Source organism: Brachyhypopomus gauderio, chromosome 1 (assembly GCF_052324685.1).
Source record: "Brachyhypopomus gauderio isolate BG-103 chromosome 1, BGAUD_0.2, whole genome shotgun sequence".
NCBI classification, from domain to species: Eukaryota; Metazoa; Chordata; class Actinopteri; order Gymnotiformes; family Hypopomidae; genus Brachyhypopomus; species Brachyhypopomus gauderio.
The window spans coordinates 25,846,983-25,860,630 of NC_135211.1; the positions used below are offsets into that span (position 1 = coordinate 25,846,983).

The window sequence follows — 13,648 nt, forward strand, 5'->3', positions numbered from 1 at the left end:
TACAATACTGAAGAATGATGCTTCAGGACATTGACTGGATGTGTTTTGTGATACTAGCACAGTGCCTTAAATCTGAACCATACTGCTACACTGAAAGCTTCATGTCAAACCCACAAGCAAATGTAATAAAATAAACTAGCTGCCCCCACAATGGATCATGTTTCCTCTCTTATGGATCATATTTGCAATGTTAATACTGGTCAGGAAGTGACAATGAACAAAATTGCCATATGAGGTTTTTGCTAAATTTGATATAAAGCTACAGTTTAAGGTCAGTTAATGTGTTGAAATGCCCCTTTTAGCCCCCCCCCTTCACCTGGAGATATTTAAAAGGCAAAATCCTCCTTTTGTAAATCAGCTTCAGTGAAAGAATACCTGGTGTGAGCTGAAATTTTAAAGCCTGAACATTTTCATACATGTGTGTGGAGCAAATGGCAGCTATAGATAAACCACTGATTTACATGTGAATCAAGCCCTGCATGGGGAGTCAGGAGAGCAGAGTCCATGGGGCAGACGTAGGACTCACATCACCAGCAGCTACAGGCTAGAAGGGACCAGCAAGACTTGCAAAACAGCACAAAGGTAAAGGCACTTACACAAAAGTTAGGGCTCTAGTCCATCAGGGTCTTGGCTAGTGTATCAGGGTCATGGCTAGTCTATCAGGGTCATGGCTAGTGTATCAGGGTCATGGCTAGTCCATCGGGGTTGCGACTAGTCCATTAGGGTCATGGCTAGTGTATCAGGGTCATGGCTAGTGTATCAGGGTCATGGCTAGTGTATCAGGGTCATGGCTAGTGTATCAGGGTCATGGCTAGTGTATCAGGGTCATGGCTAGTCCATCGGGGTTGCGACTAGTCCATCAGGGTCATGGCTAGTCCATCAGGGTCGCGGCTAATCCATCAGGGTCAGTATGTTTCACGTTGTTCCTTTCATTCAAATTATTTATCTTATTAATTAAATGCTATCTGTTCTCGAGTGCAGAATGAACTGTTACTGGATACTGTTGGTTCTATGCTGCTTGCTGTGGTCTGGCCATGGTGAGAATCCATCATGGTTTCAGAACATCTCAACAAGTCTCTTCAAGTCTCCAGGGGATGTGTTACTGGGAGGTCTGTTTCCCATCAACCAGCTGACCAGTAACCTGAGTGAACAACTGGAACCAGGAGATATTCACTGCAACAGGTGGATTTACCTGGAAGGAACTATTAACTATTATTGAATCTGTGAACAGTGAACTATTTACTATGAACTACGACTCACATTTCTTATACTCTAGACTTTCTAGATCTTCTGAGAAAAGACTATTTATCAGTATACATGTTTGTTCGTTTCATTATTTTTTTTTCTCAGAATCAATCCATATGGCCTTGCGTTGGCGTTAGTGATGAAGTACACTGTAGATGAGATCAACGCGATCCCCGAACTCCTTCCTGGAATCACAGTTGGCTTTGAGAACTATGACTGCTGCAATCAGCCGGGCGTGGTCATACAGCCCACCCTGCGCTTCATTACAGCCGGCACCTCACAAGAAGTGGAGGTCAAGTGTAACTACACCGAGTACACCACCCGTGTGATCGCGGTTATCGGCCCTTGCAGTTCTGAGCTGGCCACCATCACTGGCAAACTGCTGGGTTTTTTCCTGATGCCACAGGTGAGACTCATCATGCTCCAACACCAACAGAGCTATTTCTGGATGAGATAATGCACAAGTAATGCACAAATGTTTCTTTGTTTTATGTATTATTTATTTAAAATGCATTTAAATGTGATTGCCAACTTTTATTTTGACAGCTCTAGTTACTTAATGGGTAGTTTACTTCATTCTTATATTGCACTGTTTTGATCTATATATGTCACCTGGAAATCTCTTGAATAAAACATGAACATGAGGAACTTTTCCAGCACAGCACAGTCCTATGGTCTTCCCCTTCTTGTCCTCTTCCCTCCCCTCCCCGCCCCTCTCCTCCCCTCTCCTTCCCCTCTCCTTTCCCTCCCCTCTCCTCCCCTCTCCTCTCCTCCCCTCCCCTCCCCTCTCCTCCCCCTCTCCTTTCCCTCCCCTCTCCTCCCCTCTCCTCCCCTCCCCTCTCCTCCCCTCTCCTCCCCCTCTCCTTTCCCTCCCCTCTCCTCCCCTCCCCTCCCCTCCTCTCTCCTCCCCCTCTCCTTTCCCTCCCCTCTCCTCCCCTCTCCTCCCCCTCTCCTTTCCCTCCCCTCCCCTCCCCTCCCCAGGTCAGCTACAGTGCCACCAGTGAGGATCTGAGTGACAAGCTGCAGTACCCGTCCTTCCTGCGCACCACACCCAGCGACCGCTGGCAGGCCCTGGCGATAGTGCAGCTGCTGCAGGGCTTCGGCTGGAACTGGGTGGCTGTGGTGGGCAGTGACGATGAGTACGGCAAACAGGGGAACCAACAGCTGTCTGCGCTGGCCTCCAGTGGGAACATCTGCGTGGCTTACGAAGGGCTCATTCCCGTCTATGGTGACCCAAGGCCGACGATAGTGGATATCCTGGACCATGTAGAGGAGACCAAAGTAGGGGTGGTGGTGGTATTTGCATCCTATCAAGTAACCACTGCCTTCTTCAAAGAGGTCAGGGAAGATCCCTTGTGAAGTTTTTTGAAGCCGTTGTCCAAATGTGGTCTAGACGTACATCAATGCAGCTGTTGTTTAACTAAATGAAGATTGTAACATTCCCTGCCTTTTGATATGCATACATAGATGACAAGGAAAATTGAAAGATAATTAAAATGTCCCAAGACGAGAAAGATAAGAGTGATGGTATCCACACTGTGCCAGTGAATCTTTGCTTCCACGACAGGTAATTAGGCGTAATTTGACTGCAGTGTGGGTGGCCACCACCGGGTGGGCGCTGTACAGCGACCTCCTCCTGCTCCCAGGCATGAAGAGTGTGGGCACCATACTGGCCTTCTCTGACATAACACAGCCAATTGGCCTGCTGAGCTCCTACATCCACGAGCTCTTCTCCAGGATGGAGGAGGAGAGGCTGCGTCAGGACCGTCCCCAGCCAGACCCCAACACCTCTCCTCTGGACAACCCCTGCCCAGGCTGCTGGGATCTCTCTCCTGAGAACAGCAGCATGATGAACACAGTGCTGGTGCAGCGCACAGCCTTCAGTGTTTATACTGCCATCTACAGCGTGGCGTACGCATTGCACCACACGCTCGGCTGCAACGAGACCTACTGTGCCCGACATCCCAGACGTGACAAAGTCTATCCATGGCAGGTGGGGCTTGTGTTTCAGACACTCACTGAATACACTACAGCAAACTGTTGTGTAGTGGTTTGACAAGGTAGTGACTAAACAGAAATCACTCTTGTTAATCTTGTATGCAGTTGCTGGAGAAGCTACAAAATATTTCTCTAACTCTTAACGGAACACAGATAGAGTTTAATGACAAGGGGAACCCAGACATCGGCTATGATGTGTTGGTCTGGGTCTTTGGAAACCACACTGTTACCTTCAAGGACATTGGGACCTTCAACCAGAACATCACAATTAACAAACAACTCATAAAATGGCACACAGCGAATTCTACGGTACAACAAAAACCTTTGAAATCCATATCTTAATGTTCAGAGGGTAGATGCTCATAGTTCAAACCCTAAACCCTTTTGTGAAATATTACTGTTATGAAATGTGAATGTTATTATCTCACAGGTCCCTACGTCCACATGCTCCTCCGACTGTCAAGCAGGACAGGTACGTATCGTGAAAGGCTTCCACTCCTGCTGCTTCGACTGCATCGACTGCCAGGAGGGAACCTTCCAGAACAACACAGGTGTTAGTCTGAACACCATCAGCCTGTACACTATCTCTGAAAATCAAAGATCTTAGCCACAATCCAAGCAACACGTTTACGCATAACCGGCCGTAAATTGATCAGAGTCACATGACTTCCTTTAAAGATGACATCCAGTGCACGACGTGTCCGGATGGCCAGTGGTCCACCATGCGCAGTACGCGCTGCGTCCTCCCCACCTACACGTATCTGTCCTGGGGCTCCTACGAGGCCGTGGTCCTGGTGCTGGCCGGAGCTCTGATCCTATGCTGCCAGACGTGGGTTGGTGTGCTGCTGTTCAGGCACAGAGCCACGCCGCTGGTGCGTGCGATGGGGGGGCCACTCACCGCCCTCTGCCTGGGCAGCCTGGCGTGCGGCTGTTGCAGCTTCCTGCTCTTCCTGGGGGAGCCGAGCGACATGGTCTGCAACTTCCAGCTACCTCTGAATGCCTTCTTCCCCACTGTGGCACTGTCCACCATCCTGGCTATCTCCCTACAGGTGAGCTACCTCACCTCAGAAAAGAAAAACATTCACAAAGTTAATGTCATATGGAAGAGTTGGGCAGGTAGGGGCACATAGGGACAGGTAAGGGTAGGGTTGGGAAAGTAGGGACAGGTAGAGGCAGGTAGGGGCAGGGTTGGGCAGGTAGGGACAGGTCTTATCTGTCAAGGACCAATTTGGGTTTTTGCCTGAACCAAACCACCAAATCAGCTATATGGAACATGAGGCCAAATAACTAACCAAGAGGAACCAGGTGTGCTGTAGGACCGTTGCAGGTAAAATATTGTCTTCTAATGATGAGCAATATAGCCCCCTAACATAATACCATTATATCAGGACTGATGAATGATACCGGACACACCACTGTTGTCTCCCTCTGTGTTATGAGACAGCCACACCACTCTAGTAAGTGCTCGGGTCAGGAGGGCCTCCGCTCTTGAGTTTCTGTTCATGCTTCGTCTTTGGTCTTGGCAGATCGTATGTGTAACAGAGTTCCCTGAGCGAGCTCCTGCTCTTCTGGACACCCTGCGGGGCCCTGGCAGCTGGACGGTGGTCCTGGCCTGCTGTGGACTTCAGGCAGGACTCATTGGCTGGTTTGTGCAGCAGGGACCCTCGCTAACAGAGTTCGTGGCTAGCCTGCAGGTGAACTTTGTGACGCATTTCTTGTGCTGCCCAGTGCAGCCTGTGCTGAACTTTGCCCTGATGCTGGGCTTCAACGGTCTGCTGGCTTTGCTCTCCTTCATGTGCACATTCATGGCTGTGAAACCGGTGCGGCAGTACAACCTTGCTAGAGACGTCACCATTTCTGGATTAGCCTACTGTGTCACGTGGGTTATATTCATACCCATCTATGCTGGTCTTAGTGACAAGAACAAATCGATTGGTCAAGTAATTGTGACTTTTCTCAGTAACGTGGTGCTGCTAGGAGGGTATTATCTCCCAAAGTGCTACCTTGTGCTTAAGCACCCGGAGCTCAACACAGATGATTACTTCCGCACCTACCTCGAGGGGGCGCCACCAATCCCACCAGAGGAAAAATGAAAACAGACGAGCCTGCTGATTTTTTGGTTATCGTGGACTATGAGTTACATAAACGTCTAATAAAACGTTGAGATGAATATAAACACTATTTAGTTGGATCAATAAAACCATGTAACGGTTTTGTGAAGTGTAAATAAAATACATGTTAGAAGCTTTGTGTAGCAGTCTGCGTTTGTGCATGTTTGTGTGCATGAGTGCAACGTTGAAATTTGGCGCCCCCTTGGGATGTAGACATTTTTGAGCTTAGAAACAGTTGCTAACAACTTTGGGACTGGTGTGTCGGAACAGGAGAGTAATCTGCCAACATTGTTAAGGTAAGGTCGTTTTCGTTTCATGATGATGTTACATTTACAATAAAGCGATTCCGTTTTCTTGTACGGTCGTAAGTGCTTTAGTCTGTGTGTGCATTGACTGTCTATAGACTGGCTGTGTATTGACTCTGTGAACAACTACTTTGAATCCAGTTTGCATTAGCCTGAATATGTAGCGTAACGCATAACTAATGTCATTCCAGTATACAAAATCACGATGAAAGTCATACACAGTAAAAAATATATTAAAAAAGACTCTGACTGTGCAATATTAGTCGCTGTGGTTTAGCACATGATTACGTTTATACCTGTTTCTTCCTAGGACCCCCCCCCCCCCCCCCTCAGAACACCCCTCTCTCTCTCTCTCTCTCTCTCTCTCTCTCTCTCATCTCTCTGAGATGTTCAAAAGTCGCAAAATACAAGTCTAAGTCGTCAAAAGTCTTTAGGCTGGAGTCCAAGTCAGGCCATGAGTCAATACCAGGATAATTTTAAGGACAGGAGATGGAGAATGATAGTTATTTATATAACCTCAATAGCTCCTATTGTCCTCCGTCCCACATTATCGGCCACTTCCACGTACTGTATTTTGTGTCTATTGTCGCCAATACTGTAAAATGTAAGCTCCAGTCTTAGAATGACATTTAAACTTTATTTGAGCAAAAAAAATCACATCTCAAAACTATTTTAATATCACTAATTCTGCGTGCTCAAAACTGTATAGAACGCAACACTTATTTTCGTTCCTCTAGTATGCTCGCTGTAATGACGGAGTGCGACTTCGACTCTGACACACACATGCGCGCGATGATTTTCCAAGTGAATTTAAAATGTATTGTCTTTACAGTGGTTTTAGCTACCGTGTTTTTTCCTATCGACATGCCACGTGGACGATCAGCAACAAGCGTCCACACTGACAGCAGTGACATGGATTTAGATGGAATCGGTATGCACTGAGAAATATGTGATTGATATATTGTCTTTAAAAATGTGGCTACTGCACTAACACTCAAGTCTAGACCAGATGTCAATTCCAGGTTCTGAAAGTAAAAGTCCTCACCAGGATTTTGCTCAGGCTTCCTGGATTGTGTTGATTCCACTAATTTTACCTGGATTGCACTAATGAAGAATATCTAGCAATCTTGAGCAAAATCCTGGTGAGGACTTTTACTTTCTGAACCTGGAATTGACACCTCTGGTCTAGACTGAGTCAAATAAGCTTGGTGTGTGTGTGTGTGTGTGTGTGAACGCACCACAGCAGAGACAGAGATGGGTAAACTCCAGAGGCAGTTTCGCATCATGGAGGGAGATCGGCAGGCGTACAGCGTCCAGTCCCAGGAGCTCCTCCGCAAACAGCGGTGAGAGCCAAACGCTCCTCACCACCGTCCAACACCGTATCACAGAAACGTGGGGAATCACTGTGTGTGTGTGTGTGTGTGTGTGTGTGTGTGTGTGTGTCTGCGTCTGTGTATGTGCGAGTGTGTATTTTCATGTTTGTAGTCTGGAGATGGAGAAACTTCGTGAGGAGCAGGCGGAGCTGCAGAAGAGACTACGTGTGTCCCAGAGTGATGTCCACAGGCTGAGTGCTGGCCAACACACCCAGCAGCTCCGCACGCTCCTTGCCAACAGCGACCAGCTGCAGGAGGACATGCAGCAACAGCGCCTCCTACAGGCAGAGCTGGAGAAAGAGGTGAGCAGACACATTAAACACTGAACACACACATACAGCACTGAGTACACATACACACACAAAACACTGAACAAACACAAACACACACGTGAAACAGATAATCTGTTCTAGCCTTTATCTCATACTGTTATGAGACTTTTTTTCAGTCTATTTTAAGAGGGCATGTATACATGCTTGATACATATATGTGATCTATACATCCATACGAATGTACACCCTCATGTTTATTTGTTCCCCTGTATTCTCAGTCTATAGTAATTCTATCCCTCTGACCTTCTAATTCTAGTTCTAATTCTACCCCACTGACCTCCATAAAGAGAATTTTGCTATTATCTTGAATTGAAGTGAAGTGAAAAAATCTGGAATGATATGCTATTAGCAGACAGAGTTCTGTGCTGTTATGTGTGTGCATGTGGGTTGTCATTAGATACTGAATGTTGAAAAGAAACTGGCAGAGCTGAGAAAAGCAGAGGTTAACGCCTCAGATACCCAGAAGTCTCTGGTGCGGCACACCCAGAAGGCCAAGCGCACGCTGGAGAACAAACTAGACCGGGTGAGATGGAACACAGTGGCTTCTGTTTCTGCAAACTGTTATAGTCAGTGTGCTTTTCTAGGATCAGTTTTCTCTGTTTAAATTGTAAACATAAGTGTTTGTGGGATAATTCAATGCTGGTCTGAAATCAGCACCCAATGGCTGATTCTCATTAACTTCTGTGCTGCACTGGCTGGTTTGTTGCATACAAAAATTTACTGTGAATAATATTAAATTAATAATGAGTGAGCTGGTTGGGAAATCACACTGAAATCACATTGAAACACTTTTGTATTTTGTATTTTTCATGCTGAATCCAAATATTCTTTGAGTCTCTGTATCTTCTCTCATTTCTGTTGCAGTCCACTCACATCTATTAAAGACAGTATGAGATGGTGGAGTAGTGTTGACACACTACAGCCAACTGAGCCAAATATTAACAAAACTCATAGACTGTGCTAAAAAACTAAACCTTTCTCTAAACAAACTATATATTTTGGAGGTAAATGTATGCATATTTTAAGTGTGACAATTTTGTATATAAATAAATAATAATGAGCTGACCTTTCATTTAAAAACCATATTATATAGGGCCGCCTGCTGTGTGGGCTACTTGCCACTAGAGGGAGGCCATGAGCTGTCAATCAGTAATCGGCAGGCTGAACTACAGGCAACCTCCTACATGTGACCTGTTTATTTAAATGCTTAGCAAAGGATTAGGGTTAGCCTTGGGGTTAGTTATTGTCAGTGACTGTGCTACCTCAGGTATGTATCCTGTGAACTTGCTCTCTTTTTCTGTCCTGTTCTGTGAAGGTTTTCCAATTACCAGTTATCTATCTTCCAGTAATCTTCAGCTGTGACATAGAGGTTTGAGTGCATCTCTACCATTCACTCAGTCTCTGCTTTGACTTCAGTGTCTGACAATGGAACTTCTGATTCCTCTCAAACAACAGCCTTTACTGCTCTGATTCCTCTCAATCAGACTCCACTCCCTGTTCTGTGCGGGTTGCGATGGAGCTCTGTCTTCCCTCTTGGGTGCAGCACTTCCTCTGTTGTTTGGGATCAATATTCTTCTACTCAGAAGCACTTCACATGTGCGCATGATTACCTCACCACTACACTCCTGCGAAAAAGTATTATGTCCACCTATTTTAACCCCAGAGGAATCAGCATTATATGTTTGAGACCACACGAACTAATCCTCATGGTCACTTGCTATTAAAGGGGTTATGGTTTTTTTGCACCTGACCTGCGTGGGCATGTATCCTGCAGGCTCTTGTTCGCTTTAACCAGCAGCTGACCAGAAACGGGGAGCTGCGGGAGGAGCTGGAGACCCTGAGGGTGGAGCGTCTCAACTTCCAGCAACTGCAGCGCAGGCTGAACAAGGTCAGAGGCCTCAGGCGCAGTGTCAGGGTTTGGGGAGGTAGAGGAGTGGGGAGATGAAGATTAATGTACCCTCTTCTATATACGTTAAGGAGCTGCAGGACGTTCGGAAGGAAATTGGTGAGGTCATCAGCACGTCGACAGCAGCTTATGATGCCAGGTGAAAGAAATTCACTCCGTTGTGTTTGTAGGAAAAAGCCACCAAGGCCCTGTGGCAACATGCAGAACTGTGACACTGAGCACTTTAAATGTTACGGCCAGCGTATAAGAACGAGGTTAGATTATTCTTATTCTGTGTGTTCCACTTTTCAGACTTGAAGCCCAGTCGAAAATGATGATGATGAAGGAAAAGGGTGTTAAAGACCTTGTGCAGTACAGCTCTGAGGTGAAGGAACTGGAGAGGGTGATCGCCCATGAGCAGAACCTCAAAGAGTTCATGACCACCAAATGCAGCGAAAGGAGCAGTCAGGACACCCAGGAGTTCAGACGGAGACAAGGTGACCAGTGAGACAAGGTGACCAGTGTGCAGAAGCCTCTGAGTCCTTGACCATGCTTTGCCCAACAACGCTAACATGGGTGGAATCAGTGTGGGCTCTCAATGCTTCCTGTGGCTTACTAATCTCTTTAATTACAGTCACATTGGTTCATAGATCTGCTGGGAATATATAATTATAAAATGGACATGGTTGTGATGATGATGATGATGATGATGATGGCAGAAATGAAGGAGCAGCGGAGGACAGATTCTGGGGAGGTAACCGTAGAGACACTGGATGATGTTTTCCAACGTATTCAGAAGGTGACGGGCGAGGAGGATCTGGAAAAGCTGGTGACTCGATTCCTAGAGGGTGAGTTCACCCAGCACCTGGGAGTCCACACACCAGAGTTAGCATAGACACGCGCAACAGTCATGCTCATGGGTTTTAGGTTTTTATTAGATATAATAATAATAATTCTTGTTGTTGGTTATCATTGTTGTAAGTTTGTAAACAAACAAAAAATTAAGATTTTAAAAAGTTATATATTATTGAGAGGAACCTAAACTTGTGGCATAATATCTTCTCTCTTTGCAGTTGAAGATAAGAACTTTGCTCTCTTCAACTACGTCAATGAGCAGAATACGCAAGCTGAGATGATACGGGATGAAATTAACCAGGTCAGTCACTCTACACACCTGCAACCTATGACCTTCCTACAACCCCCCCCCCCCCCCCCCCCCCCCTCTCAGGGTTTCTCACCAATGTTGTGCCTGTCAATCAATGCCGAGTCAGATCAAAGAGGAGATGGAGAGGTTGCGTGTGGAGGGCCTGCGACAGGCAGAGGAGCATCACGCAGCTCGGAGGCAGGTGGAGCAGCAGCAGCGTGAGGTGGAGACTGAGGCTCTGGAGTGTGAGTCCCAGGCCAGCGCCATCAGCAAAGTCCTCGATCAGATCAAGACAGGTGTGTGCAAATGTAAACAGGATCAACAGAGCACTATGGTGCATGCTGCGTTTACCGCATGTGCTGTTGCCCCTGTAAGATCATGTCAGAGGATCAAGAACCCACATCTCACGTTCACATTGCTAATAATTAATGTAAGCTAGTAGTAATAGATTTAAATGATCTCATTTTCATGTTCCTTCTATGTGCTTTTAGTTGGCATTCATTAGTGCATTAGCATTTTGGGGTGATGTGTTCCTTTATCCTTTATACTGCAAGAATATACTCTTAATGTAGAAGTTCTAAATCTAGTCTTTGAGGAATGCCAACCAGTTCAGCAAAACACACGTCTGGTCTGACCAGACATCCCAGAGGAATGAAACAAGAACCTCTGTGTTGTAGGAGTGAGCAGAATCTTCGTTCAGATCCACTGCGAACGTGCCTTGGTGGAAGACTGGCTAGACTCTTCGTCCAGGATCAGAGATGCCGGCATCATGAGTTGCCTCAGCCTGGTGGAGCAGAAGGCCAGCCAGCTTCTGACCCTACAGGCCTTCCTCAACTCTAAGGTCCCACAGCCATGAAAACACCAGCACACTCCACACCAGTCTGCCTTCTTCACTCAGTGACTACATTAATAGAAACACCTGCCCAGTACCTGTTCTTACTGGCCGTGTACTGGTTCACCTGCCCTGTACCTGTTCTTACTGGCCGTGTACTGGTTCACCTGCCCTGTACCTGTTCTTACGCCTGCCTAAGAAGCCTTGTAGGTAAGTGTAAGAGGTAGACAGATGGCAATCCATCTGATACCTGGTACAATTTCTCAGCCACCAGCTACCCTGTTCATCAACGGACCAAGTGGCACTGACATTTGCCATGACACAGTAGTGAGTGTTGCAGGTATGACTGTATCAGACTGCAGGAGGATTTCACACGTCACATTTTCTGTAACGTGTAATTTACTGAATGTGTTTCTAAGCACAGAGATGAATCCCCCCTCACTCACTCCCAGCATGTGATACCACTCTGTCTGCACTAGGTGCTGGTTCAACTCCGTCTGTACTGGGCATTGGTGCACTGCATGCTGGTGCTACTGGGCCCCCCAGCAGTTGGCTGGTGTCAGAGAGTTTTCTGTTTATTCATTTTCAACAGTCACCACAGATATTTACATTTCCGTAATGTTTGTACCTAGCTTACATACAGATCTAGGTAGATTAAGGTTGGTAGATGATAAAGCTGTCTGTGTGATTACAGGACCTGGAGAAGGATTATGATCCAAAGATGGTGGCCCAGTTCCTGCTGGGGCAGAATCCAGATCTGCGGAGGGAGGATGTTGTCATCCAGCCTGCTGGTACTGGGTAAGAGCTCACCCACTCCACCACAGCATGACGAGAGCAAGATGTTTGTTTTCTAAAAGCCAAATTGCTGTGAATAAAATCTTCAGGATAAAGTTGTGTTGCGTGTGCATGCAATGTTCCAGGGAAGACAATGACACAGAAGAGTCACTGCTCACAGACGATGACGACCGCCCTTTGACCCAGGAAGAACTTCGGCAGCGTGTCATGAATGTTGTAAGAAACATACAGGACATAAACGCATGCTCCAATGTTGTGTTTGTGTTGCAGCTTGCAGTCTGAAGTCTGCATACATCTCTCTGCAGGTTCTGCGCAAAGAAGGAGGACTCTATACTGAGAGAGGCAGAGAGGACAAGTTTTCCAAACTCAACTCTCTCAGAAGCCAAAGACACCAGTCTCTAGAGCTATAAACTCCACACCGTTCAAAGTGCTTAATGATTGAAAATTGTAGTTCACCAACAGAGCTGAAGGGGTCAGCATATACCTTTGCCGTTTATAATATTCAGTTATATTCTTCTCACGTGTAAAAGGCAGTTCGTTTCTTGAGTCAGTTCAGTTTATCATATATTATTAAACTCCATATATTTTAAACTTCTCATGAGACAAGTTTCTCTATTCAGTAGGCTATTCGTGACATTGTAGCCCTTTATTCCTGGTATTGTTCTGTGAAATGCATTCAGTTACTCCAAACAATGTAATTTGTGTGTGTCTATTTCTGTATCACAAAATAACCGCTGATTTACAAAACGTACAAATGACTATTTTAAGCAGTGCATTCAAATAAAGTGGCTAAGTAATGTTGAGACTACAGCCTACAGCTTCCGCCAAAGGCCTCGCTGAGGTCAACGAGGGGTCCCGGCGACGCTAACCGAACGGCGCACGTGTAGGTCAGCGCCGGGAATCACACGCCCGGGGGGATGGGGGGTGAGCGCGTGCGTGAAAGTAAAAACCGCAAATTCCATGTATAGTAATAATCGTGATCACAGTAAACAAGGAAGTTTGATAAAGTAATTATGTACGTCGCAGTACAACTTATAGTAAATATGGAGTTCATTTAACACGCCGCTTCCTTCCTCGCTTTGTGCCTGTGAAAACGGATCAGCACAGATAAGACAGAATGGATGTTCGCCTGCTTTGAAATTTGACCCCTCTCTTAACCCCCCTCCACGTCTAGAGAAACGTCTTATGCACACGGCACATTGCGTTGCCTCGGCAACCCTCTCCCCGCCCCCCCTTATCACAACAGGCTCATTTCCTCCTCCTGACCGCCGCCAGGTCGCCCACACTGCGGCAACTGAGCCAATCACAAAGCGCTCGAGCCCAGAGCAACAGCTGACTCGGCCCACTACCACTTTTACCGTTTTCTGTCTAGACCCCCCCCCCCCCCCCCACACACACAAACGCCTGGTCCCCGTGTGCAAACCATACTCCATCTTTTATTCTGTGTCTTCATCCAGTTCGTCCCCCTCTCTCCGCTAGCCTACGTGCGTCGTGCCTGTCACCCGTTAACGTGACTCGCCCTCCCCAACCGGCAGCGCGTATGACGTCATGGCGTACGAGAAACTAAACCTGTAAACCGTTAATTGCGTTTTTCTGTTCGTACTTCCACAAGCACGCACTTGCACGAG

At 46.6% G+C, this 13,648-nt stretch overlaps 2 protein-coding genes across 3 annotated transcripts; both read left to right on the top strand.

The window, feature by feature from the left end:
• Positions 1-982: 982 nt before the first annotated feature.
• tas1r3 (taste receptor, type 1, member 3) lies at positions 983-5,391 on the top strand. Its single transcript, XM_077005535.1, has 8 exons — positions 983-1,182; positions 1,351-1,651; positions 2,227-2,583; positions 2,813-3,238; positions 3,349-3,552; positions 3,674-3,794; positions 3,922-4,292; positions 4,770-5,391. Exons 1-8 carry the CDS (start codon positions 983-985, stop codon positions 5,334-5,336), a joined length of 2,547 nt encoding a protein of 848 aa, XP_076861650.1. The 3' UTR covers positions 5,337-5,391.
• Positions 5,392-5,578: 187 nt separating this feature from the next.
• On the top strand, positions 5,579-12,823 carry odad1 (outer dynein arm docking complex subunit 1). 2 transcript variants are annotated; one of them, XM_077005559.1, is made up of 15 exons: positions 5,579-5,650; positions 6,492-6,590; positions 6,903-7,002; positions 7,145-7,334; positions 7,762-7,887; positions 9,139-9,252; positions 9,342-9,409; positions 9,562-9,746; positions 9,969-10,097; positions 10,323-10,405; positions 10,521-10,689; positions 11,071-11,234; positions 11,920-12,023; positions 12,146-12,236; positions 12,326-12,823. In XM_077005559.1, exons 2-15 carry the CDS (start codon positions 6,524-6,526, stop codon positions 12,428-12,430), a joined length of 1,695 nt encoding a protein of 564 aa, XP_076861674.1. In that variant the 5' UTR covers positions 5,579-5,650; positions 6,492-6,523; the 3' UTR covers positions 12,431-12,823. The 2 variants fall into 2 exon arrangements, with proteins under 2 accessions (XP_076861674.1, XP_076861663.1); XM_077005548.1 differs by lacking the exon at positions 5,579-5,650 and having other exon boundaries at positions 6,543-6,590; positions 6,903-7,334.
• The last annotated feature ends 825 nt before the right edge of the window (positions 12,824-13,648 follow it).

Bases quoted from the DNA above. Each gene is read 5' to 3' on its own strand.
- tas1r3 (XM_077005535.1), top strand. From the start codon at position 983: ATGAACTGTTACTGGATACTGTTGGTTCTATGCTGCTTGCTGTGGTCT. The intron at 1,183-1,350 runs GTGGATTTACCT...TTTTTTTCTCAG, and splicing joins GGAGATATTCACTGCAACAG to AATCAATCCATATGGCCTTG. The intron at 3,239-3,348 runs GTGGGGCTTGTG...TCTTGTATGCAG, and splicing joins ACAAAGTCTATCCATGGCAG to TTGCTGGAGAAGCTACAAAA.
- odad1 (XM_077005548.1), top strand. The intron at 7,335-7,761 runs GTGAGCAGACAC...GGTTGTCATTAG, and splicing joins AGGCAGAGCTGGAGAAAGAG to ATACTGAATGTTGAAAAGAA. The intron at 7,888-9,138 runs GTGAGATGGAAC...TGTATCCTGCAG, and splicing joins TGGAGAACAAACTAGACCGG to GCTCTTGTTCGCTTTAACCA.